At 42.7% G+C, this 27,502-nt stretch overlaps 1 protein-coding gene across 3 annotated transcripts in view; it reads left to right on the top strand.

Annotated features, from left to right (window-relative positions):
* Positions 1–22,262, top strand: part of GLIS3 (GLIS family zinc finger 3) — a 446,998-nt gene extending 424,736 nt beyond the window's left edge. For all 3 annotated transcript variants that reach the window (XM_008543931.2, XM_008543923.2, XM_070589983.1), the window contains 2 exons: positions 16,837–17,019; positions 17,882–22,262. In XM_008543931.2, the coding sequence (XP_008542153.1) occupies positions 16,837–17,019; positions 17,882–18,018 (320 nt within the window). In that variant the 3' untranslated portion in view covers positions 18,019–22,262. The remainder of the gene's footprint in view (positions 1–16,836; positions 17,020–17,881) is intronic.
* Positions 22,263–27,502: the final 5,240 nt, after the last annotated feature.

The following is a 27,502-nucleotide window of genomic DNA, read 5'->3' as shown; positions in this document are numbered from 1 at the left end:
AATTACCTCAAGAGCAGTTTTACATAACTAGTACTTTATAAATTCTGACAGTGTGCTAATTCGATAAAACAAAAATTAAACTGAGGTGTGTATTCAGGGTGCAATCAGCCTTTCACCATGTTGGGTTTTGTGGGAGGGGTGTAAGATGGTCATCTTAATCAGAAGAGCCGTTGAGTGATTGATTATGAAAATGACTGAACTGTGAATAATCTACGTATGTAATTATGCATCTACACACAAGCACGCACACACACAGATTAAACCCATATATCAATAAGGATATTAAGATGACTGAATCAACTAAGCATCACTACATTGTAAGTTTCCTCAGGACAAAAACTGTATCCTCCCACAATGTTTTGCTCATAGTAAATGCTTAATAAAAGTTTGCTGAATAAATATAAATTGAGTAAAAAGGAGAGGAAGAGGAGGAGAGGGATTTTTTGCTCATGGCTTCTTGGACTGATTGATGGAGCCATTTGCCTTGGCAAAACTGTGACTTGGAGTCAGTTCTCAGGGCCCCTCTTTTCTCTGGGCTCCTGTTTTCCTGTCCCTCTCTTCAGGTGTCCAGTGCCTGCCAACTGCCTGAGACCTCTCCCCAGAGGAAATAGGATGATCTGATGATTCCCTTATACGTTAAGGTATCTTTAATATAGCACTCCTTCTCACGCATATTTTCACAGCTGGTACTGAGTGCTGGGTAGTGAAATTCCGAGCAGTGGCAGCCCTGTGGAAGAGGTATTTTGAAGCATTCCCAGGGCCCGTAGATACAAATCCCTTGTTTCCAAAAGCGCTTCTCAGTTTTAAAAGTGTTCACAGACACTAGCTTGCATATTCTCAAATTGGTCATATTACCTCAGAAGAAGAGGTTACCAGAACAGGAAATTGGGATTTGTCCAAGGTGATACAGGAAGAGAAACAATGAGCCGTGGGAAAAAAGTAGGTAGAAAGACTTTGGAGTCAGGCAGATCTGAATTGGAATCTTATAAGCTAGTCATGCAAAGTCCTGACTTTAAATGCAGCTTCCTGACTCTTAATAGGGGGATAATGATGCCTCTCTTTCAGAGTTGGTATAAGAACAAGAAAGAATGCCTAGCCCACAGTAGATGGTCAGTTAGTTAGAGCTATTATTGTTCTTATTTTTCTACTCTTTACGAGATACTGGGTGCTCTGGATACCTCCACTTATTTGTTTAATCTTCACAATAACATTAATAAAAATATTAATATACTCTAGCCTCCCAAGTGAGACTGAGAGATTAAGCACCTCGCCCTAAGTCACGTACCAGGTGAATATCAGAGCTGGTGTTATAAACATAGTCTGACCCCAAGGCCCACACTCAATCTCCTTCCTGATGGTGCCTGTAGATAGAATACTATGGAAGTTTTTAGTTACTTGGGATTTATTTTTGTGTGAAGGTTAAGTGTGGAACCATTAAAGATGAGGTTCCTTACAGGACTAAAATTCTGTCAGCAATACACGTACTACGATTCATGAGACGGAGTGATTTCCCACCACCCACTTGGTCTCATGTTTTTGCACACTGATTCCTGAAGATGTTTGTCTTTTTGTTCTGTGTCAGGCAGTGTGGTGAGTGCTTACAGTACCCTTTCTCATTAATCCTCAGAACAACACTATAAAGAGGCATTGTTTACTCCCATTTTAGAGATGAGGAATCTGAATCACTCAAATGTTAAGTGGCTTGCCCAAGATTTCTTAATCTCGAAATGGTGGAGCTGGAAACTACACCCAGGATCATCTGACAGCAGAGTGTAGGCTCTTAATCGGTGGATATGTGCCACTGCCAGTGTGGGGGAGGGGTGTGTGTGTGTGTGACTGTGTGTGTCTGTGCACATGCTCTCATGTGCCGTGTTTGCTCAAGCACCTGCATGCTGGGGAAGACTGTTTGGAAGCCTGATTACTAAAGCAACAAACCAGCGATACTGGACTCTTAGCACAGTCCTTAAATGCAGTTTAAAAGTTCTTACTGACTTTTTAAGTTAGAAAAGAAAAAATTTACCTGTTCATTTTTTAAAAGTTGTTTAGGGTACTTAAGCTTATAAAGAGTTTAAGTTACTTGCAGCCTTATGCTCACCTTAAGTCCAGCACCCAAAGGTAATGACTGTTAAGATTGGTAAGTATTCTTTTAGACCTTTTTGAATGCTTATAGAAATGAAGTGTATGTGTGTATGTGTGCTTACATATACTTGTACATATATATATATGTAAACACACATGCTCTGTTATAAAAATGGCCTCACTTTTCTGCGTTTTATTTTTTATTTATTTTTTTCTGCCTTTTATCTCCCCAAACCCCCACTGTACACAGTTGTATATCTTAGTTGCATGTCCTTCTAGTTGTGGGATGTGGGACGCCACCTCAACGTGGCCTGATGAGTGGTGCCATGTCCACGCCCAGGATCCAAACCCTGGGCCGCCGCAGCAGAGCGCACGAACTTAACCACTCGGCCACAGAGCCGGCCCCATCTGCATTTTATTTTATGGCTTTTTTTTTAATTTGACAAAATATATACTTTTGATTTCTAGGTCAATGTATATAGATCAACTCCTTTTTTTTATTGTATAGTACTTACAGGAAGAGGTCATCATTTTTTAATCATTTGCCTATTGATAGACATTTATAGTTTTTTCATGTTTTGTTTTTATTAACAATGCTATATTAAATCTTCTCATGTTTATATGTGTGTTTACACAGACATTCTCACACGAATATATATCACTTTGCATACTTTCTTTAGGAAATATTTCTGAAAGAGAAATTGCCGGATTAATGGCTCTGCACACTTTACAGTTGGAGAGGTGCTGCCATATATTCCTCCACAAAGGCTGCGCCAGGTTCAGCTCTCAGCAGCAGTGCATTACAATACCCATCACCCCGCACTACATACTGTCAGTCGTTTTAATTCTTGCCAATTTATACAGCAAAGTTGTTTTGGTTTTTCCTTTGGTTAGTAATGTGATTGACCATCTTTTCTTATTTTTCTTGAGCTGTAACGGTAGATTCGTTATAACAGAGATTAAGTAACACAAAGTACTACTTGCGTATTTAAATTATTATTAAGGAATTTGCCTGCTCTTTCACCCTGCCAGTCAAGCCGTGTCATTTGCAGCATGACAGTTTGTTTTCCTAACTGAAACTCAAAAAATTGTTGAAGAGAAGGAAAACATCCAGAAAATTTCTATTTCATTGACTATTGTGACCTCTCTGTCAATTAACTTAAAAACATCATAGAAAAGTGTTTAATGAACATTATTACAGATTTAGTGCTTCGTCATTCTTTTGGGGAAGTACAGACATTTTTAACAGAAGCAAATGTTCTGTCTTATATCTGAAATTCATGAAGTTTAGCCTCTAATGAATGGAGCTCTTAAAATCAAGTTCAAATTTTTCTTATAAGTCTATTTTAGGGACTGCTCAGTTGGACTCTTCAGGACTGAACGTATTAATGGCAATCTGTGTCATGTAATTCATGTATTTTAGTTGGAATTTTCCTTGTAAATATGATAAGTAATTGATGTTAGAATAAAAAAAAATGTGAATAGTTGTGGGTGGAGATTCCTTAAAATACAGGGACCCCCCTCCCCCATCTGGAACATCTAGGTTATTGGTAACGAGGCCACTGTGTTAATAAAACTGAACAACAACAATAAGACATCAGAACTGGCTTCATCTGTGCCTATTCAGGGCATCTGGGCTCAGACCATGGTGCAAAAAATCCCAGTTTCCTTAGAATTCCTAGTTAGTTTATTTACAATTGTGAGTACTCTTTCTGATTACAGAAATTTTCTCTCTCTAGCTAGATTGTTCTGACTAAACTCTCCATTTCATTCTTTTGCAAGGTCTTTGAGAACTAGACCTTGTAAAGATGCGAGTCTGTTGAAGTAAAAACATTCAGGCATTTTTCTAGATCATTTAAGTGTAACAACCTGGCCTCCCCTCCCACATTCCTCCACCAAACCCCATCTCACATCACACATCCCAAAGCAAAACCTTTACTTCAAGTTCTTAAATTTTCTCATCATTATGGCAAAATGATTCAGAGGATCTGGATTACCCAAGTGCTTACCCAGGGTCTTTTGTATCTGTGGATCTGAGCGGATGCAGCGTTTTTATCAATACCATTGAGGTCCGTGACAGTATCTATGTTTGTACTGCAATATAAATAGCACCTTAGGTACAAAATTTGTATCAGTGTCTGGTAACTATAAAAAAATTGCTCAATAAAATATGTGTTGAATGAATATCTGAATCCTCATTATCACTTTGTAAAGAGAATAGGAGATATATTTCTGCCCCTATTTAGAGATAACACTCAGAGAAGTTGATTAAGCTCCTTGACCTAGGGATGGTTTCCTAAAAGAGTGCAAGGTGTCCTGTGGATGAGTTGAGTTGCTTAATTCTGGTCACTCTTCTTTTCTCTTCAGGTTCAGTGGCTCTTTGGCATCCAGCAGAAAGGGTGGCTTGGGGCAGCAAAACTCTGCAGGTCACCTGAACAGGGCCAATCATATTTTCATCATCTTTGTCTCTTCCTCCATTAAAAAAATTTCAGTGTTAGAAAGGGAAGTTACTTTATTTTCTGAAACTCTGATAGGCTATTGTGTATAAGCTTCATAGATCAGAATCTCTGACCTCAGTTGTGATCCCTCTCACCATCAGTAGTATTTTCACCACAGGCTCTAGCTGTGGGTGTCATTCACTCATTCATTTATTCATTCTCAAATATTCATCTCCTGCTATGTACTAGGTCCTGTTTGGGGTGCTAAAGCTACATCAATATTAAAAACAGACAAAAGTCCTTGCCCGTCCTGAGCTTAATCTAAGGGGTGATTCTTGGCAAGCAAAGCCTTTGAACTCAAAAGTGAGAGACTATTCCTCACTGTCCGTGTGTAGACAGAGAATCATGTCATCTATTTATTCCCTGTAGCACTTGGCACATTTTGAGATGCCTAATACATACTTAAAAATCAAGAGTTTGGTGTAGAGTGGAATGAGATTAAGCAGGAAAGAGAAGACCCTATAGACTAGACACACCAGTGGGTGGAAATCTGTCTGTCTAGCTGGAAGGGCGGAGCAGAGACTGCAGGTTATAAATTGGGTTATCCAGACTAGTAGTCAACGTCCACAAGGTCTGACAAGATAAAAAGGAAAGTTTCCTGGCGGCCAGATGGAAGGAGGTGACAGGAATCCTAGGATCCAGTGACATTCTTCAGGTGTCACAAATGCAACATCCACTCTGCTATCTCAAACCCACTTACATAGATTTCTGTACTTTTTTACTTCAAGCCCAGATTTCATCTCAACATAATATTCTAGACAGTAGATTTTGGGGAGGCCTCAAGTATGTAATAGGGACTTAGCTGTGAGACAAGAGGTTCAGCAGGAGAAAGAATCAAGCCATTGGTGCAAGTGTGAGATGGGGCCTACTCTTAGAGAGATTAGAGTGCTGGAAAATTGTATAATCACAGACTTGGATTCAGAGAAGCAAGAAGTCACCTAGTTAGTGGAGCGGATATAATGTGGGAGTTTGATTATAGATGGACAACAGAAGTCTAGGCCACAAGATCAGTATGGGGCCAACAGAAAGACCAAGACTTCTGAGTCACTCAAATGAGGTACCATGATTTCACCTTGACCAAGAACTGACATGTAAGAGAAGGGCACTGGGGTGGGGAGGGAGGTCATCTTGATCCATATCTGCTGAGAGTGTAATCCAAATTCACGTTAGGACTGTCCTCATCCCTTTATTCCCAATAACCCCCAGAGTCCAGCAGAAAGGGCTGGGTCCCAGCCAGGGGGAAGAGATGCCCATTGGAAGAGCTCTCCTCCCCTGTTTCAAATGAAATCAGAGTTGTTCTTTTTTTTCCTACTGGTATTTCATTTGGAAAACTTTCAGAAGATTAAAAAATCATCTAAAGATCTTAGAACCTCTCATTCTTTAACGTAAGAAATACCTGATTAAACACGAAGATTTCCAGGCCCTTCACCCAGACGTTCTGATTCACCACGTCTGCCGCAGAGGCGGCGTGGAGCTGATGCCGTGGCATCCACCGTAAGAATCACTGGCCTTTAGTGTAGGACTCAGTGCCCCCTCACCACCGTCCCCCAGTCAGAGGTAATCCAAAGGAAGCAACTGGCCAGTGGCTAAGGAAATAAATATTCTCCAGCTTGCTTCTCCCTTTACCTCCTGGGGAAGTCTTGTAAACTCAGCGCAACCTAAAAGCTATAGAGAGCCAGGACAGGCTCTCACGGACCTCAGTGGGGGCTACGGCACTTCTCTTTAACGTCCCTTCTGACCTCTGTCTGGAATCCTCTTAACTGCCAGACTTTTCTTACAGCAAAGCTTGCTTGGAAGGACAAGGGCAGATAGAATTAAATCTTCGGTCTTTGACATGCTTCCCTTCTTCTGCTTTAGGCTCAAGTAATCCTGAGCCAAAGAGTCGCTCGTGAGCTCTGTGGAGCAGAGTTTGACACAACTATGGGCAGATTTACCTGTGTACTCAGAGAAGGTAGGGTGATTAGTAACACCAGGCTTACAATGAGACAGTCAGGGCTAGATTTTCAGTGGGTTTTACTATTTGCAAAATATTTTCACACTTATGATTTCATTTGATCCTTGCAGCCACCCAGTAGGGGGACTATACCAGCAACAGAGTGGCCCCATCTCACAGAGATCCCCAAGTCATTCTTACCAACCTTGACCAGTGGTTAAGGTGTTCACTTCGCAAGGCCATCAGACCCAGAATGTCCAAATCCTTGACCCTTCATTCTGGGCCTTACATGTATCCAGGATTTTTCAGTCCCAGGCAGGTGATGGCATGTGGGTGGCAACTCATGGGCAACTGAGCAGTGAATCCCTTTCATTCGTTTCTCTTCCTACTGTGAGGATTATGCTGCCACATGAGTATGATTATGCCCCTTTTACAAATAGGGAGTCATAGGCTCAGAGAAGCTATGGTTTCTTTAAGGCCACACAGCCAGAAAATGGCAAAGCTGGCTTTCAAACCTATCTCAGACTCCTCAAGTCTTCTGGTTTTGAGAGTCTCTATTTTATGTAATTTCCAAATGTGCATTATCACCGTCAAGATTTACTGAACCGTTTTACTATAACTGTATATACCCACACATGGCAATTACTGAGACACATTGCAATTAGTTTACTTTGGCAGCTTATCATTTTGAGAATTTGGAAGCCATAGGCCACCACACGTTAGGGTTTTGGGTGGGTTGAAGATATTTAAATGAAAATTGATTACATCTTTTAACGGAGAGTGTTTTACACACACCTTCCTTCTCGCTCTGCTTTTTCCCATTTCCTTTTTGTCCCTTTCAGCAACATGCTCTGCCCACTCCCATCCCCTTATTCCAACCTTTGCAGACATCAGTAGCAAACCGTCTCCCTCTTCCCCTACTCTACCCCTGGAAATGAATCACAACTCCACGGGCAAGACTGTGGCTCAGTCATAAATGCTGTTGGTAGCTTGCTCAGACCAGGTGGGGTGCTGTGAGGGGCTCAAGCAGAGGAGAGCATCCCGAGTGTTCAGAGAGCATCTCACTGTGGCCTGCGAGCTGGCGGCAGAAGCTATAGATGAAAATAGTCCCTCCTCTTGGAACCAGGTGGACTTTCTAACTAAAAGCCCCCATGCTGCAACCCATCTGACCGAGGGCAAGGGGACCAGGAGGTTACTCCAGCGGTTGGCTCTTGAACGACTGTCATGGGGTTCCTTCAATCAGAATGTGCCTAAGTGGAATTTTAAGGGTTATTATTTCCATTATTTCCCTCTTTCTTAGTACAGTAGTTGCTTAAATGTCAGTCGTAAATAGCTCGAGTGCTTTGCAAGCTGGTTCAGTTCTCAGCCCGAAGAAAAATCTGTCTTCCTAACACAGTCTGTGAGCTGTTCCTGCAGCGTCCCCATTTATAGACTCCGTATTAAAATGAAGAGGCAGTTTCTCCGTCACTCCCAAGGAGGAAGCTTAGTAGAGTTCTAGCTAGATGAAGACCTGTATGATGTCGATGACCAAGACCAGGAGTCAAGGCAAAAAACGACAACCAAATTGTGGAGATTTCACTTTTAAGAGCAGTATCATTTTATACTTAAGGGTGGTAGATTATGAGAGAAAAATTGCTTAAGAATTGCTTGTGTGTTATATAGAATCTATACTTCTAAGTTTATGTCATGGTAATAGTAATTACTGCTGTTTACTGAGGGCCTACTACATGTCAGAGAATGTACTAGATGCTTTTATAAACACTCATATATAATGTTTTCCTCAACCCTATAAAATATGTATTATTTTGAAATAAAATGAGGCTCAAGAAGGAAAACAATTTATCCAAAGACACACAGTTGGTTAATGGGTTATCCAGTTTTCAAACCCAGATCCAAGTTGTTCATGCAATGGATGGAAATAAAATAGTGATAAAATCAGAAAATTGGCCAAAAGAAATTTCTGAAATGTCTGTTTCTATTCTTGAGGGTTTTTAGAATTTTTCAGTGATTAGGTGATTTCATCAATTTTATTAATTAATTTAATGCTCTTTTCCCTAATGAAAATGTTTGTACTTTATGAAATGTTGATCCAGTCTGAGTACTTTGCCTATGATCTGGCAGCAAGGGATCTCAACAAAAATGGCAAGATTTTGTTTAAGTGAATTTGGTCCATGAGCTTATGCCCTGTAGTCTGTATGAACTATGTCACCATACAGACCAGAGTTTGAGTCCTAGTTCTGAAACTTGGTAGCTATGAGGATTTGGGTAAGTTATTTTCACTTTTCTCTTTCTTTGTCTATAAACTGGGGACAATACTACTTAACTCAAAAGTTGTTTTAAGGATGATTTTCTGTGTAAAACACCTAGGACAATGCCTGTCTTGGAGCAAATAAATATTAGTTCCTTTTTTTCCTTCTGTCAGAATTCTCTTGAGTGGCTAGTATAACACCAACCAAAATGTTCTACGACAATTCCAAAGTAAGGGGACTGGAAATGAGAAAGCTCTAGACTTGGAAGGAGATTGTATGACAACTGGTTTAGTTCTGCTGCCTGTTTGTTTTAAGATAAAGGCTACATCCATGAATAATTCAAATATCTGAATGGTTAGAAATATTAAAATGATTGTATGAATTTTCCACTTTTCTGTTATTTGCATGGTACCAAGTAAATGAAACATTGGTTATAAAGGCAAGAGATGCAACAGCTCCTCTGCTTCTATCTCTGTCTATAAAATGGGAACATTTGTTTGAATCACCTGCTTATAATACAGGAATGTCTGGGGGCTGGCCCAGTGGCGTGGTAGTGAATTTCATGCACTCTGCTTTGGCGGCTCAGGGTTTGTGTATTCAGATCCCAGGTGCAGACCTACACACTGCGCATCAAGCCATGTTGTGGCAGCGTTCCACATACAGAATAGAGTATGATTGACACAGATGTTAGCTCAGGGACAATCTTCCTCAAGCAAAAAGAGGAAGATTGGCAATGGGTGTTAGCTCAGGGCCAACCTTCCTCACCAAAAATAAAAAGAAACACAGGAATGTCCAGTGACTACCTAAAAAGGAATCTTAAAAGTTTTCTAATACTAAGGTAGCATGTGAGTAGTAAGTGGATGATTCCCTGGCCTTTCTCTGAGCAAAATTGATGTGCATAAAATCAGGCTGAGAAGATGTGACACCAAAGATTATACCAGAGACTTAACCTATGTTTGCCTCTTTTCTTCTCATTGGCTTGTGTCATGGATTACAGAAGGTATTCAAGGGGGCAGCTCAGAGAGTAGGAGGAAATGCACAAAGAGCCATGAGAGTGTTAGAGAAGGAGAAATTAGGGGAGCCAAAGGGAGGAGAATCATGGATCTTCCTTCTGTGTCCCTGAGCCTGGAGCTCTCTGAGCTGAGCCCTCCCATTCATCACTTTGGCTCATCCATGCCTCTGCACATGCAGCAGTCATATGACTGAGCCCAAAAACTCTATGCTTCCTAAAGTAACCCACAAAATTGTAGTTTCTGCAGAAAAATAATGAGAGTCATAAAGCTCATAAATAGACATCCTTCCTTCCACTTGGCTAGCAAACAACTGTACCACTAAAAAGCTGAGGCCCTGCCAGCACTGCCTCTGCCACTCATATGTGCTTATCCTCCTACTCGGGCATGGACTGGTCACACCACTGGCGGAAAAAACACTCTGCCAGGCCCGGTCCTCAGCAGAGCTGGGGCATGGCCTCCTGATGGTACCTGCCATCACAAGACAGGGCCAGACAAAGGGACCCACAGCCAGTGCTCCGTTTAAAAGGTCATGAGCCCAGCCACACTTCTTTCTTATTTGTTGCTTCTTTCTCCTCCTACTTTGAGTACATTCTGGAGAAAACAGTTGCATCTCTGTATATCTTTGAAAGAAAATTTCCTTTCTATTGTCAATTATAGTGTGAAATTATATGACTTGATTTCTCATTGGTATGTTTTCTTTCTTTCTCACTAAAACGTGAACTCCAAGAAGGCATGGAGTGTGTTTGATTCAGTGTGCCTCCAGCACTTGAGTAAGTGTTTAGTAAAAGGTTGTTGAGTGAATGAACACATAAAAGTTGAAATGCTGTGCTATTAGAAGAATAGAGAAAGAAAAGGGAAAAGTAACACTCGTAGAGTGCTAACTATGCGCCAGGCACGTGCTCAGCGCTTGACTTGGATCATCTCTTTTAATCCTCTTTAATCTTTGCAGTTACCTTATGAAGCAGATACTGTGAGCACCCCCATTTTACAAAAGTATGAGAGCAAAGGCAGGCAAACACATTAGTCAGTGCTGCTTCTGGAAGGTCAAGGGGACAGATGACTCCTGAGATTTGGGCAGTAGCTGAAACCAACAGTGCTTGCCCTGGATTCTGAAATATGTTCCCATCTCACAGGATGTGAAGGATTCTCCCATCTGAATGTAGCAAGGGGTCTTGGGAAGCGATTGCTCTCAGCATTGTTTTCCAGGAGCCTCACAGAGGATCCTGCCAACCCTGTGCAGGCCACACTCTGGTTGGGGAAGCAGTTCCGGGGAACCTTCCTGATACCTAGGAGGGGCCCCGCAAGTGGGCTGTCTGCATCTGTTAAGTTGTCATCATGGTCTGGGCAGAGCCACCTCAGGAAAGGGTCAGTCTCAATTCTGATTGTCCCTCCAGCCTTTTTGCTGGTGCCCAGACTTTGGTGATGGTTCCCAGCCTCACCGTAAAAGAGAACAAGAATTTTGTTTTGCAGAACCATCTGCTACATAAACAAACCCACTGAGCACACAGCTCCTGACATAGCACCTTGACGAGGTGTGGGGTGATGGTACTGCTCTCCGTCCGTATGGGTAAGCACTTGGGTAGAGCCTCTGTGTTGAACTTCACTCCACCATGCTGTGGTGGGGAACTGGAGGCCCGCCTGTGTTGTTGCCGCTCTCAGTGGACCCGGTGAGTAGGCCTGCGGTCTGCAGGAAGGAAAATGGGTGACACATTGCCTTTTGCTTCTCCTACTTCCAGAAGGGAAAGTGGTTTCTCAAAAGAGCTGAAATGCCCTGGAAGTTTAGCTTAAAAAAATGTCCACCAGCCCTCTTGAGAGTTGTGACTATTATTTACTTATTGATGTATTTACACTCTGGCTCCTTCCACAAAGACTGGAGTAGTAAATTTGTAAGAAAAGATAAATGTAATAAGGAGTGTAATATCCTTCCTATCTTGAAGGCCAGGAGTCTAAGAATCATTATCTGGCTTTTATTTAAACTCTTGGTCAGTCTTGTGCTTTTCCTTCAGGAATTTAATCAGAAACATTCCTGAAACAAAATCTGTTAAACCTGGAAATGCAGATTGCCCAAGGGCTGCGCTGTCCAGTACAGTAGCCATGAACCATGTGGCTATTTAAATTTGAATTAGTTAAAATTAAATAAAACTTAAAAGTCAGTTCCTCTGTCACACTAGCCACGTCTCAAGTGCTCAGTAGCCACATGCAGCTACTGTATTGGACAGTGAGATGCAGATCGGGTCCTTCATCACAGAAAGCTCTATTGGATTCTTCTGCCCTAGAGAATAGCCTTCCATTATCACATTTAGTCACACAATTCCCTTCTCCTCTAACTTCCTCCACTCCCCTTCCTCTTTTGGAAGGAAACCACACCCAGCTTCACGGGGCTGCCTTATCATCCCTAACAGCAAGAGTGACCTTGAACTCCTGATCTAACCTATCATCACAGAGACACCAGTGACCCCGTGTGACAAAGTAAGAGGAGCGTTTTTTAAGAATGAATTTTAGCGATATGTGAAGCTCATAGCTAATATAAGGGAGAAAACAGGATAAAGAACAATGTATATAACATTCCAGTTTTGTGTGTATTTATCTGACGATATCTGAATTGTGAAAATAAAGATAATTTTTCCTTTCTTTGTTTGTACTATTCCACATTTTCTAGCTGGTATAATTAATTCAAATATTTTTTATAATCAGAAAAGCAAATTTGTTTTTAGAAGGGAAAAAACCTTCCCAAAACTGAGGAGAGGAGGCATGATTCTCCTTAACCGTCAGGAGCGGTAACTTGGGTAGAATCAGTTTATCTGAGAATTCCTCCCCACCCCCCACTCCCTCCATTCTTGGAGGTAAAATAGCTTCTAAAATGGAGAAGGGATGATTTTATAACCAAATGTGACAACTAGCATTTATTGCCAACATAAATTTGTGTGTGTGTTCTTATGCTATTATGAATGTATGTGTGGTCACACCAACTGCGTTATCAATCCTCAAGGACAAAGTATTATCTTGTATTTCTTTGGTCGTTCCAACAGCACGTTGACCAGGGCTTGATAACTATCATTGACTGGCTGACTGACAGATTGGCTGACCTTGCCATCACTCTTAGGTTTTATGCCCACGAAATGTGTTAACATCTTGCCTCATTTTGCTTTGGGTCCGAGAGGTAGTGTTCCTTCCAAATTTACTACATGAAATCCAACAGCTGGAATACAGGAGCCATTCATCAGAAAATGAGTTCGGCTTTCTCTGGGTTTGTGTGTGTGGTAAGACCCTAATGGAATTTTTAAAAATTCTGTTAGTTTTATAGAAATAGCGCTGGGAAGAGGACATGGTAAAGCTCTTTGATTTGAGCGACCACAGTCATCCACACCAGTGTATTTGGCATCTCTAGTAACTGGCTTTTGCAGGGAGGGATTTAATAAAGAGGATTTTCTTTCCCTGAGTTGGCTGTGAGAGTGATAAAACATGCTTGCAGGGCCATTCTGGTTTCGACTGTTTCTGGTGTCAGCCAAGACACCCACAGGCAGGAATTACAGTCCACTCTGCCCTCTCATTCAGATCCAGATGGACAGGGGAGACTGGGAGATGGAGCCCAGAATGCTGGGCTTAATATTCAACTTCACTGAGTGTATTTCACCGCATCACAGACCTTTATAGTCTTACGCATCACAAGACAAATGTAGATTGAAGCCATGTGACATTTCTGTTCTCTCTTAGAAGCATAGCAGAAGATAGGAAAGAGAGAATGAGTTAGTTTTCACAAAGACCAGTGAAAGTCTCTATCCCTGTTCCTGACATACCTGAATGATTAATATCCCTATTTCAGGAGTTGTGGGAGTTTAGTGAAAAATGTCTTCTCTTTTTGGAAGGCTAATATTACACTGAGGAATGCTCTCAGGGAATTTATGGGTGACAAATTTAAGCACAGCCAGCATAGGGATATAAATAGCAAATATTGTCTATTTTGCTCAGTGAGGAGACATTACATCCTAATAAACCAACCATCATGGTTCAAACCCTCCTGTTGGGAATGTCCTGATTGCATGTGCCTGGACAGTGGGAACCAAAGTCAAGATCAGTCCAAGGAACCTCCCAAACCATGAAGCTGACATCCCAGGTCCTTCACACCACTCAAAACTTGTTGCTATCTTGAGCCCATCCTGGGGTGAGTGAAAAAGTCAGGATGTGCGTCAGTTAGTGCAGGATCTAGGAGGTAACATGGGCAAGAGGTATACAGCTCAGGTCCCCAGAGGGCCAAGAATGTTCCAGAGGATGCCACCTGGGAACTGGGAGTGAGTCACATGCCCACTTCTGAGTCCATTCTTACATTTGGTTATTGTTGAAGGACTTACTTGTTGCCTTTTTGAAAGGTTAATAAACCTTAATAAACATTATTTTATTTTTGAGAACCACATTATTGTGCAATAATTTTACTTTTTTATTTTCCTTATTTAGCAAACACATATGTATTATATAAATTATATTATTAAAATATATATTATATGAATAGTAATTATATATTTAATTGTATTATCAGATTATATTATACAATATGTAGCTAGCAACTCATTTAATCTCCATAATAACTCAGTGAGGTGTAGGTACTACTTACTAACCCCATGTTTACAAATTAGAAAACGAAGACTGAGAGGCTAATTCACCAAGACTGCACAGCTGGTAAGTAGTTGAGCTAGGATTTGAACCCAGGAAGTCTGGCTCCAGAGTACTTGCTCTTCACCACTATTAAAATTCACAAAAACATAAAGCAAAAAAAAAAAAAAAAATGCCCAAAGGCGACTAGACATATGTTGCCTTGCAGTCTATCCTATACCTAGATTTCCACATAACTGAGCCTAATCTCCATATTCAGTTTGGCTACTTAATGTTCCCGTTGTGTAAATGTACCGCTATTTGCTCACCCATTCTCTTATGGTTGGCTGTTTTGGTTCTTCAGTTTTCTATTATGACAACTAAGCACTGTGGTGACTATCTCTGTGCCGAATTTCTTCTCTTCTTCAGAATATACTTTTAGGATACATTCTTACAAGTAAAATTCCCATGTCTGAGAGTGTGAACACTTTTGGGGTTCCAGATGCAGGTTGTCCGGTTGTTCTCCGAGAGGCCTGTACTCTTTAGCAATGTCTGCAGCACTGCACAGAAGTGCCTTCTTCACCAGTCCCACTCCGGCGCCGAGAATGATTTTTAGAAATCTTTGCTAATGTGATAGGTAGAATATGGTATTTTGTCATTGTTGTGATTTTTATTCCTTTGATGGCTATAGGACTGACAGTTTGTCCATACTGATTGATCAGTTATATGAGTATTTGAGTGGTCTCCATGGGTCTTTTGCCAGTCAGTCTATTGAGATCCTGCAGAAGTCTTTGGGGGTCAAAAACAGAAGAGTCAATAGTTTTCCATTCTTTCTTCTCCTGCCTTGACATGGAATTTCCTTAGGTATTTTTGTAGTCTATACTGCTAACATGCATTCAATCTTCCCCCAAATGTTATGTGGATTTTTCTGACTCCATGTAAAGTATACTGCTGTCTGCTTATAAAGTATATTATTATTTTGTTTTCTACTGAATGTGCCCTGAGCATAGATGTGCACCAATCCCTGTGTCTTGGTCATAAGCTCCTAGAGTCTGACCTGTGTCTTTATGAGCGGTTTAGCACACATTCATTGGTGATATTCCTAGCAAACGTAGAGCAGGCCTCCAGCCAAGAGTAATCTGAGCAATTACACAGGCTACCTTGAAAGTACTCAGCAGGAATGAGAAGGGGTCTGAGCTTAGTAGGCTGGATGTGTCAGTGCACCCTGGTTGTACTTAGGGAGAGCTGGAAAGAACCCAAATAGCTCCTCCCTACCTGCTGGTAGGTGGTTCATGTAAGAAGAAGAGGAAGTTGTAGTGGAGGTAGGTATACAGGATTAGGGACCCAAAGTCCATGAATTAGTCTGTGTTCTCCATCATTTAATGTTTGTAGAAGGAACCCTGGGACACTTCCTCTACAAATTCCTTGTTTTTTCCACCAGAAACAGAGTCGTGATATCAATTATAACTGACATTTATAAAGCACTTTAAAATATTATACGTGGACTTCCTGATCCAGTGACTTGCTTAATCTTCACAATAGCCTGGTGAAATAGAGAATGACATTCACGTTTTACTGTTGAGGAAACAGATACAGTAAAATGGAGAGTTTGCAGTTCTCCCTTCAATAAACTATTGAATGAAGATTTCATTACTACATTTTTCAAAGCATGTTATACTCCAAGGAAATAATCCTTTGACTTAAATTTATCATGAGGCAAAGAGGAAGAAGGAAAAGGTAAGGTATCATGGAAGGTGTGGAGGATCACAGAAAAGGACCACATAGGACCACAAGGAAAACTCCAAGTGAGAAAAACATTGAAAGAGATAAGTGAAACAAGATTAGCAAAATGTTGATGATTATTTTCAAATATTAAGAAATATTTCCTCATTTACTGCAAAGGTCAACCATAATAGTATTTAAGTAAATTGTAGTGCTACGGGATACTATGTACCTATTCAACATAATGAGGAAGATATGAATGTGTATGAATTTATAGAAGGACAGATGGATGGAGAGATCTATGTTGCATTTCTTTTTTAAAGGTGGGCCTTGTTTAGAGCATGCTTCAGGTTTTTACCAATTGTGAAAAGCAGAATAGCATATAGGATAAAGGAAGTTAAGGAAGATGCATTCAAAACCTGGTGGGAGGGCATGGGGTAAGAATGTCCTCTGAAGGTCAGGCCTTCAGTATCCAGGACTCTTTGGAGAGTCTAGCAAAAATAAGAAGGCTTTCAGCTTCAGGTATTAGAGCAGGAATAAAAATGTCATACGCCGACAAGCTTCGAAAGCCCCTGAAGGTAGAAGAGTTTCTACTCTAATGGTGCATTCCAAATGCTTGTTCAGGTTTTACAGGTGGGCTTTACAGTCAGCAGCGTGATGTCATATGAAGACAGACTGAGTGAGGGTCTAGCTGGGTTGGAATGATCTTTGGCACCTGTGCCCTGCAGTAGCTCAATGCCATGCTTGTGTTTCAGGATTTTATGGGCAGCTGCAGACATTCTGCCCTCCGCATTACCCTGACTCCCAGAGAACCGTGCCGCCCAGCACCTCCTGCAGTGTGGTGCCTTCCTTCGAGGACTGCCTGGTCCCCACGTCCATGGGCCAGGCTGGCTTTGATGTTTTTCACAGAGCCTTCTCAACTCACTCGGGCATTACAGGTGGGTTGGTGTCTGTGACTTAGAAACGCGGGCAGATTAGCAGGTAAGACTGGGGTTTTCCTGTGACTGACCCTGACTAGACTTGACGCAGCACATGACCACATCAAATCCTGTTGAATCTACCCCTGAAATGTCTCTCACCTTCGTCTTCCTCTCCAGCCCCATTTGTGTCACCGTAATTCAGGTGCCATAGTGTCTCCCCAGGCTATCACAATAGCCTTCCAAGTCTCCCTGAGTCAACTCCTTATCTTTACCGTGCTGCTCTCCGTGCTACCATGAGCATTGCCTTCCCAAAAATGAAGGATGAAATGACCTGCTTTCATATTCAAGTACTTTAAAGAGTTTCCGGTTGCCGAGGGAATAAAGTCTACTTGCCTCAGCGTGGCATTCGAAGCCCCCCTGAGTTAGGCCTGATCCAACTCTCCAGACCTGCCCTCACACGTCTCCCTGCATGCTCTGCTCTTGAGCTTTGCCAGCATGCTTGTCCCCACATGCCCCTCTCTCTCTGTCAGGGAGCTGTTTTCTCCTTCTAGAATGTTCTTTCTTCACCTCTTCATCTGTGAGAATCTCATACATTTTTATGACTCAACTTTAACATCACCCTCTTTTTGAGGCCACCCTCATCCTTCCCTAGAACGCTTTACTTTTACTTCTGCTCAGCCCATATTTTGTGCTGAGTCATATTTTAGACATCTGTCTGCAAGTCAGCATCCTCACCTACTCAGGTTTCTGAGGCCCAGAGACTCACTGAAGGGCCTGGCCCAGGGCGGTTGCCTCTGTATCCCCCAGTCTGCATTTGCAGCGCACGTGGTGGGTGTGGCTCGGCAGGAGGTAATGACTCCCTGTGTCCTTTCTCTTCCAGTGTACGATTTGCCTTCAGGTTCCTCCAGCCTTTTTGGGGAGTCTCTTCGCAGCGGGCCTGAAGACGCCACGTTCTTGCAGATCAGCGCTGTGGACCGCTGTCCTAGCCAGCTCTCTTCTGTCTATACCGAAGGCTAAAAGCTCCCCTGGCCCCCACTACCACTGGCAAACCTGTTTGTTGCTCACCGCCTTTTGTTTTCATACTCTCTGCGTAGACTGCGTGAAAAGGGATGTCAACCAGATCAGCGGAACCTGCAGAGTCACAGATGTGTCTTTGGAAGGCAGGACAGTGGGTCAGAGCTGGGCTTTGCTGGAGGGTTTGCCATTGCTCCTTTTTCTCTCTGGGTTTGCTGGACCAGGTGACCAGCAGGACTGTCTTTTCAAAGGGAATTTAGAGTCTCACTCTACCGGATACCTGTTACTTCCTGACTGTCAGCCCTCAAAGGACACCGATGAAATGATGTGCATGTGAAAATGTAGTTTGAGGATGACCCTTGCTGAAAACTCCAAATAGGAAGGACTTACCCAGATTGCCAGAAGCACAGTGAGCTGCCTCGCCCAGCTGTCCTCACTGCTGGCCGTGCAGAGCCATGCGCAGCAAGGGAAGTCCACATCCAAAGCACAGCGTGGGCTCTGCTCTCAGCCGAGTCCCGTGTTTCTGGCACCGGCTTGGCATTCCAGTGAGCTGCTGCCTCACTCCTCTCAGATGCCCCCGTGCTAACCAGTCACTTCTCAGTGTTTCTCCAAAAACAAGCTAAGGTTCTGTCAAGCACAGTCCTTGAAAAGCACTACAACTTATTTTATATTCCAGCAACCTATCTTAGTTCTTTCATTTTAAAGACTTGTTATTGACACCTACTCTAAAAGGAAAAAATATTTAGAGGTCTGTTCTTTGGATGGAAATAATTATTTTAATCATCCCAACTACATACATTTTGCCACAGCTATAGCTCTGCATGGCCCCCTCGCAGCACCTGTCAGCACCCTTGGAATGTTAGTTTTGCATTTAGCAACGGCTACCTGAGGGAAATGGGGGCACACCCCGCTTCCCAGTCCTGTAGCAGGAACCCTCATGGGTTGACTGTTCGGCGACTCCACCTCGAAGACCTTGTTCAAAGGAAAAGGTCACTTGATTATTCACCCCTTGCCTCCGCTCTAGGTGCTCAGCCCAGAGATGTGCTAGAAGATATGAGAACAGGGGCCCACTGAGTGGTGTTCCTGGTTCTCTCAGAAAACCGAACTAGAGATGCCCGATGTCCAGTTATTTTTCACAGCCTCTGCTCACCTCCATTAGGCTATCTACTCATCTGTCTGTCTGTCTCTCTGTCCCCTGTACTTCTCCTCTCCCTCTTTTTGATTGTTCTCACCTTCTTCTTGACTGTGGTTCAGACGTGCCCTCCACCCACCATTGCCTGACCATCGTCTCTTGGGAAAGTCCAGCCTCAGACAGGTAGAGGGAACAGTTCTGGAAAGGTGGGCAGAAGAAGGCAACCTTTTTTCTGAAACTCTGATTTCAGGGCCTGAAATTTTCACAGAGCACTTGGCCATTTGACATCAAGCCTGAAGAGGAAGCCATTTTCTGTGACACCTTTACAAAACTATTGAAAAGATCCCAAGTCCTATGGCATAAACTAGAAAAATGAGCGAAACCCCAAAGACACCTGGTAAAATCTGACATTCCAGTACTGTCACATTTCACAGTTTCTTTTCTCTCTCTTTAAAAATGTTTTCTGAGCAAAAATGAAACAATGCTATTTGTCAGACTGAGATAATTACAATCTTCAATGAGACAATTAAACAAGTTGATGTCAGGCTTGGGATCCAGTGACAGTTTGTATCCTGACAGATGGGTCCTTCCAGTCTGGCTGCACAGTCAGTAGTGTCCTGCCTGGTTCTGGACTTCATTCCAACATGCAGTAGAATAAGGTGAATAAAGAACCAAGCATGGCGGCCACTTTTACAGCGCACTCAGTCAGTCTCTTTTCTCTAACTAGAGGGCTCTGATCTGAGAAAAGCTATCACGTAGACGTCCAAGTCTGCAGAAGTTATTCACTTGACAGAGATGTGCTCTGCTTTCCGAAAGGATGCATGTCAGGATGTCTTTCCAGATGAGCTCTCATGTAAAGTCCCTCCTTTTCTTGCAGACTTTGTGGGTCGTGTCACTTGGCCTAAACAAGGACACATGCATGCTAACACTGGCATCCTTTGTGTGTCCTTTGTCACACTCTGGAAAGAAAGGAAAGCTCTGGTATCTTTAGAGAGACAATCTGTCCATTCTTAAATACCGAAGCCTTTACAAGGAAGCCTTTACAATAGTTCATTTGCGTGATGAGGAAGAAAAAGATCAAAAGGCAAGGTTGTTATTGCAGCTGATGTCGTCAGCCCTGCCTTATGGCTTTATATAATTTAAAGTGGAAGAGGGGAAGGAGGACAGAACCAGAAGCTGAACCTCGGAAACCAAGGCTGTTGTCTCCCTCTTTGGCTGGAGGAGATACTCCGAGCGTCAGTCTCTGGTCTACTTGTGGCCTCACTGTGGCCCTGCTCCTCTCTTGCCTCATTGTGGCTGGAGGGAACCAGAGGGGCCAGGCGGCAGCAGTACCCGCAGGGGCTCCTTCCTCAGCAGGAATTCGGGCCGGCCCCTGGGGGGCCTTCACATTAGCAGAGGGAACAAGCAGGAAGCAGGGCCCAGCACAGCCTGCCAGGCCCAGCGCCCCTCACATACCCCTTAGTGTTTCCCCATGGCTGCAAGCTTGAGCTTAGGGCCTCAGGACGTGACACTTTCAGGTTCCTTCTAGATACACACACTGTCCTTAGCTTCCAGAATCTCACCTGACCTTACAATGTGTCCATAGCCTGCTTTCACATTGCAGAAGATTTATATTTGCTTTCGTCATTGTTTGTAGCAGTAAAAGTGGAAACTTCAAAATTCATTCCCTCCCATTTCCTGGCCTTTTTAGTCTTGAGATGTAACCATTTTCATAAACATCTAAACAGCGATTCTCATTCCCCTTTTTTAAAAAACTGGTGTTTGTGAATATACACACAGCCCAAAGCCAATTATCCTATTACATTAAAAAAAAATCAGTATGCCTAGAGACATTTCATTTGCTGCATTCTTAATTCCCTAAAGGGACTGCATCAAAATGTCAGTTGTAATTTAGCCTCTGTGATCAGCTGTTAAATACTGTTTAAATATTCACTAGTCCTGAGGGGTGTCTCCCTTTACCTGTATCTCCCTCAAATTACATAGGTGATTCTAAAATGGGCAAAAGGTCTTCAGTGGATCTCGGCACAGTTTCCACTGATAAAACAGAGTGTTGGTTCTGTTGTTCTCAGATTACCAGAAGGCCAGCACATTCGTGCATCAGAACAGCGGTCCATGTTCACCCCTTCCATCCAAGAACCTTGGCGTTCCAGTTGCCTTGAAGTATAAGGAATAGTGATTGTAAATGTCCAATTTAATAATCTGGTATTTTATTTGACTGTTTTGACCATGTCATTTTATAGCAGCATTTTTTAATGGCACTTTCTGTTGGTGGTGTGGAATTTCTGCGGTTACATTTTTTTTGTGTGTGTGTGCAAAAGATAAAGCAAGAAAAAAAGACACTCATTGGAGAAATGGCGAGTGTAAAAAAGAAGAGATTTATTTTGTACAGACAGCAGAGCATCCTGTGTAATGTTGCTGACATAAAGCACTTTGGGGGGAAAAAGTGGAAATCTGTTTCCCATAAATCACACAGACTCTTGTACATAGTTATATACACTCACGTAGAGAAATGAACTGCATATATCATACTGGATATGGGGCCGATTTTACTCTAGGGGCACATCTGGTGCTTATTGTCATAAATCTTTTAAAGAATTAGGTACACTTTTTTTCTATTAATATGTATAGTTTTGTGATTTGTCACAGTTATGTTTCATATAATCATAAGTTATTTTGTCTTGTTTCATGAAGTCCTTTTTTTATGTCAAAAGTAAAATGAAGGGATTGTGCACTTGGTACAGAATAAAACTGGAAATAGAGGATACGTCCACTTGCCCGAAATCCTCCTTCAGCATGTCGTTTTAAAACACAATGGCAACAACCATTTTTCGTTTGTTTGTTTTATTATTTTGTGTTGTTTTACCATCAGCCTCCTTCATATTGGGATGGTAATTATAATTAAAAGCAGATGGGGGTGGGGGAGGGCGTGTCCAAGGCCAGCTTTAAAATGCCGCATTGCTTTGGGCCAGAGCTGCAGCCTGGATTTAATTATAGATATGAGGACGAAATGGCAGTAAAAATGAATGTGTCCCTGAATCCTTTACATGTTGGGAGTGTCCATAAATAAAACATGAAGTTTTATTTCATCAGATTTAATTAAAGCTTTTATACATGTTTTATTGGTTATTCTATTAATCCGCTTCACAAACTGGATAAATGTGTGCTCGGGTTTGGGGTTTATTTGTGCCTTCTCAATGTAGTGCTACATCATGCTTCAGAAATGCCTCTGGTGCTGGGTCCTCCAAGTGATGGGGTTTCGGCACGCTGGCCGTGGGAGGAGTGGGCGTTTTCTGCCCTGTTTTCCTAAAGCCCTGCAGAGAAAGACACAAGCATCGGCTTCCCGTGAGCTGATATCCTGACCTTTGAAATCCTCTGATTTCCCAAAGGAGAGAGGGGCAGTTGCCATTTCCCTGATTTCCCATCCTGTCCACCCTGCAGGCTTTGGAAGGCCACCTGACCCATTAGCTATGATGAGCTTCCCTCCTCAGCTCCCATCCTTGGGAGGGTGGGGAGGGGAGGGAGAGGGTGGTCAGGATATTCTCACACCTGGCTGGCCTGTTAGCCAAGCACATGCATCTAAAAGACATCACACTATCTCAAGGATCGTTCTTAGAAAGTTGACTGTTTGCTCGCTACATTTTTAAGACTTGAGAATTCTATTAAGCGAAGATACAAAGCAAAGGGGATGATGGCTTCCATGCACCTTGTCTGGCTCTTCAGGGTACTGGGTGGCAGGCAGCAGAACTATTTGGTTCAGGGTTGAGAGATGGAAATAGTGCTGATTGACAAGACACAAGGAACTTCTCTACTCCCTAAAAGGAAGCAGTTGCTGGGGGTAATTTGGTCCCATGTCTTTGGAGAAGAGTTCAGCATTAACTGGTAGAGCTGAAGATATACATATCCTATGATCCAACAATTCCACTCCTTTCTCAAGAGAGACTCTTTCATACATCAATGATGGTTCAGATACAAGATGTTCACAGCAATGCTATTCACAATAGCCAAAAGCTGGAAATGACCCAACTGTCCATCAACAGTAACATGAATAAATGAACTGAGCTAAACTGATATAGTGAAATGCCATGCAGCCAAGGCAGTGACAGAACTACAGCCACAGGCAATAACTCAGAGTAGAGCCCCACAAACTGTGTTGAGAGAGAGAAGCAAGACGCAAAAGCAAATGTGTAATGTTACTCTATTTATATACTGTTCAAAAACAAGCAAAATTTAATTACAAAGTTTAAGTGGTAGAAGTATAAAGAACAGCAAGGAAGATATTATCACAAAGGTCCAGTTAATGATTAACTAGTCAGGAAGAAAGGGCACACAGGAATCTGGGGTGCTGACCAACAATGTCTTATTCCTTGACCCACGTGTTAGGTTACACAGAGGTTTACTTTATAATTACTTAACCGTGCATATATATTTTATAGTTTTTACTTCAAATACCAGTGAAGGCCAAGTCTTACATTCCCTACTCTAGGGGTCTGCAAACTTTTTCTCTAAAGGGCCAAATAGGACATATTTTAGACTTTGAGGGCCATATGTTCTCTATCTCAACTACTTAATTCTGTCATCATAGCTCAAAAGTGGCTGTAGACAAATGCAAACAACTGGGTGTGGCCGTGTTCCAATAAAACTTTATAGACACAAATTTGAATGATTTTCAGATGTCATGAAATATTTTTATTCTTTTGATATTTTTTTCAATGTTTAAAAAATGTACAAAACATGCTTAATTCACAGGCTGTACAAAAACAAACAAAAAAAGGCAGCAAGCAGGATTCGTCTCGTTGGCCATAATGTGCTGACCTTAGCCAACTTAGGGAACATTCTCCAGCCCTTCCCCATAAATATCCACCCAAAGAAAACCACAGTTAGGAGCCCCTCTGCTTATTCTTCAGCTACGTTGGGTCCTGCTCCCAGAGGAAATTCATGAGTTCTATTGATTAAGCTTTTCTTTGTTGAGATTCTGGGTTCTGCTCCCTGGGATACAGATGAATGCTTAGAGCCTGGAGAGCCATTCGACTTTATCTCTGGATTTGAAGTTTTTAATAAAAGAACTGGGCACAGAGAAATCTGTGAGAATTGGAAAATGAGCACCCGTTCTTTCCAAGCTAACCAAATATTTACTGGCTCTTGGCAGCCATAGTCAACCTTTTCCTCTGAAATGCTGAGAGGTTATAAGTAATGGGAGAATTCATTTTTCTCAGGCCGTAGCTCTTGTGAGAAGCTGGAGCTGCCTCTCAAAACCTGGAGGGTTCTCAGGGAGAGGAGAGTCAGGGTTTTATCTTCAAAGTCTCCTCCGAGAAATGGTCGGAGCCGAGTCAGGGGGCCCTGACAGTGCTAACGGTCTGTGCCCCTCCATGCAGCAAGGGAGCTGCTCAACACCCCAGCACCTTCTCTGGCCCCTGTCTTCCTATAATGCCTAGCTCCCTAAACCCCAAATTTAGGGGTTTGTCAGCCCTGACTTGTGAGAGAGAATGAGACTGAATTCACATGGGCACAAGCATGTGCCTCTCTTTGTATCTCTAGCTTGCGATTAAATTGATAGTTTCAAAAGGATGGTTATGCATGAGCCTGGGTCATTCGCTAAGTAGTAGTGTAGACTAAATCCTCTTCAGCAGGTCTCCCTGGTGATTTCGTGTACTTAGGTTTGTGTATTGCATATGGTTCTGCTATTAAAGCTGCCAGGAACACAGTTTCTGGGGTAAAATAACCTGAACTTTATAAAGAGAAGTTTAAGCAAGAGAAAGCTTAGAAGACATCCAGTGCAACCTCATCTTTTACAGAGTAGGAAACAGGTTGTTTCATTCATTTTTCATTCATTTGTTCATCTGTTCACTCATTCAACATTTGTTGTGTAGAATAAACAGAGGTAGAAGTGGCCTTTATCCTCACAGCGCTAACAAGAGGGGGATTTGAAAATCATCTGCCCGAGAATATTGCCTGGCATACTTGTTAAAAATGCACACTCCAGATCCACCAAATGCACCCCCAAGAGCTACTGAGCTTGAGTTTTTAGGGGTACAATGGTGGCAGCTGCGTTTTTAATAAGCTCTTCAGGTGATTGTTGATACAAACTAAATTTGACACACATTCTTGATATAGGGAAGGAGGCTGGCCATTTAACAGGACAACACTGTTTCATAAGAGCTGAGCAGAAGATGGGCTTCCAACCCCTGCCTGGGGAGACAAGAGAGCAGGGTCAGAGTTTCCTGACGAAAGGGCTGAGTGCCTAAGCTAGTCCTGAAGGTTAAGTTAATCTTAAGGAGCAAAGAAGCAGAGGAAGGGTGGACCAAGCAGAGGACAGAGCATGTGCAGAACCACCAGGAGGAGGAAAGTAACATGCCAGGATCACCCAACAGGCTAGTTGGAGCGTTCAAGGTGGTCTCATCTCTGGGCTGAGTGATCCTGCACCCGTCCTGAGCCCCAGCCCTTTCTGCGTAGGCCTGCGAGCTCAGAGTGTTCTTTCCCAAGCCAGCAGAGGATGGTATGTTACCAGTTACTTGGCAAAAAAGGGTTCCACTGTTCAAATTAGTTTAGGGAATGGTGGGTCAAAGTTACACAGATTCTTTACTTTGGGACTTCTCAGAGCCTTTACTGTGCTAAAGTGCACTGTGACTCTCCAAGAAAGAGTTCAAGGATGAAGTCTGTGGACCACCTAACCCTTTTTCCAAAAAGTACCTTGATAGCACTGTGGAAAACAGTTTGGCAGGTCCTCAAAAAATTAAAAATACAGTTACCATGTGATCTGGCAATTCCACTCATGAATATACTCAAAAGAATTGAAAAAAGGGACTAAAACCAGATACTTGTACTCATATGTTCCTAGCAGCATTATTCACAATAGCCAAGATGTAGAAACAACTCAAATGTCCGTCAACTGTTAAATGGATAAACAGAGTGTGGTCTATCCATACAATGAACTATCATCCAGCCTTAGGAAGGAAATTCTGACACATGCCACAACATGGATGGACTTTGAAAACATTATGCTAAGTGAAATAAGCCAGACACAAAAGGACAAATATTGTATTATTCCACTTACCCGAAGTATCTAGAATAGGCCAATTCATACAGACAGAAAGCAGAATAGAGGTTACCAAGGGCTGGGGCAGGAGGGGATGAGGAGTTATTGTTTAAAGGGTACAGCTTCTGCTTAGGATGATGAAAAAGTTCTGTGGGTGGATAGTGGTGATGGTTGCACAACAATGTACTTAGTGCCACTAAAACTGTACGCTTAAAAATGGTTAAAATGGTAAATTTTGTGTTATGTGTATTTTACCACACACACCAAAAACATAGTGTAAAGAGAGTATCTAATAGGGTGCCTGACACCTAGAAAACAACTTAAAAAGTAAGCGCCTTGTTAGGCAAGTGTTCCTTGGGATGCTCTTTGGGAATGCCCACTCTGGGGGCAGGTGAGAGCAGAGCCTCTGCTGTGGAACCGGCTTGCTAAGAAAGCAGAAGAGGATGAGAAGCAGAGAGGAGATGGCAAGGCGGTTTGGAGCAACTGCAGAAGGTAGTTCTGAGCATGGAGCGTGGGGCCCAGCATGAATGCTCAGTAGTTGAGGGAGAGAAAGGAAGGAGGAAGGAGGGGGCTGGAGGTCAGTGTGGTGGGAGGAAGAGGTGGTGAACTAGAGGGGGTAGAAGAAGCACCAGCCTCGACCCGGCCGTCCCATTGTCAGCAAATGCAGACAGCTGGGTTCATTCATTCATTCAACAATTGTTTACTAACTCCATCCCCAACACTCCGTACCAATTACTATTCTAGATGCTGGGGATAATGCAGAAATGAAACTAAGCCATCATCCCTGTCCTCCTGGCGTTATATTCTAGCGGCCTGCTGTTTTGGATTGTTTATTTTGGTTGTCTGTGAAGTATGACGCTCTGGGAGGATGTTGACACTTGGGTTCTCCAGGAAGCAGATGCTGAGACAGTTGAGAGGGCAAAAAAATTATTGGAGAGAGAAACACCTGTGAAAGGAAAAAGGGCAAAAGCAGGACTGGGCAGGGGATGCCATCAGACTGTGATGCCAACGTGACAGAGGCTCTGTCAGTGCTCTGGACCTAAGACTGCTCATATCCAGTGCAAGAGCTCCAGCTGAGCGGAAATAGCTAGGCTTTTGTCTCACCCCCTTGCTGAAGCCCACCCTGAGAAGGCTGTGTCTTGGATATCACTGTCTTGGTCATTCATTGGCTAAGTTCCTTTGAGAGAGCTAGAAAGCTGAGGCAGACCCTGAAGAAGTTAACACTGTCAGCTAACCACACACCATGTAGCTGGGGATCTGAGCAGCAAATCTCTGTGCCTGCCGCCTAGGGCACGGGGGAAAAGCATAGGTCCCCCATCGTG

This window comes from Equus przewalskii, chromosome 22 (assembly GCF_037783145.1).
Source record: "Equus przewalskii isolate Varuska chromosome 22, EquPr2, whole genome shotgun sequence".
In the NCBI taxonomy this organism is placed as follows: Eukaryota; Metazoa; Chordata; class Mammalia; order Perissodactyla; family Equidae; genus Equus; species Equus przewalskii.
This window is presented reverse-complemented; position numbering and strand designations above follow the sequence as displayed.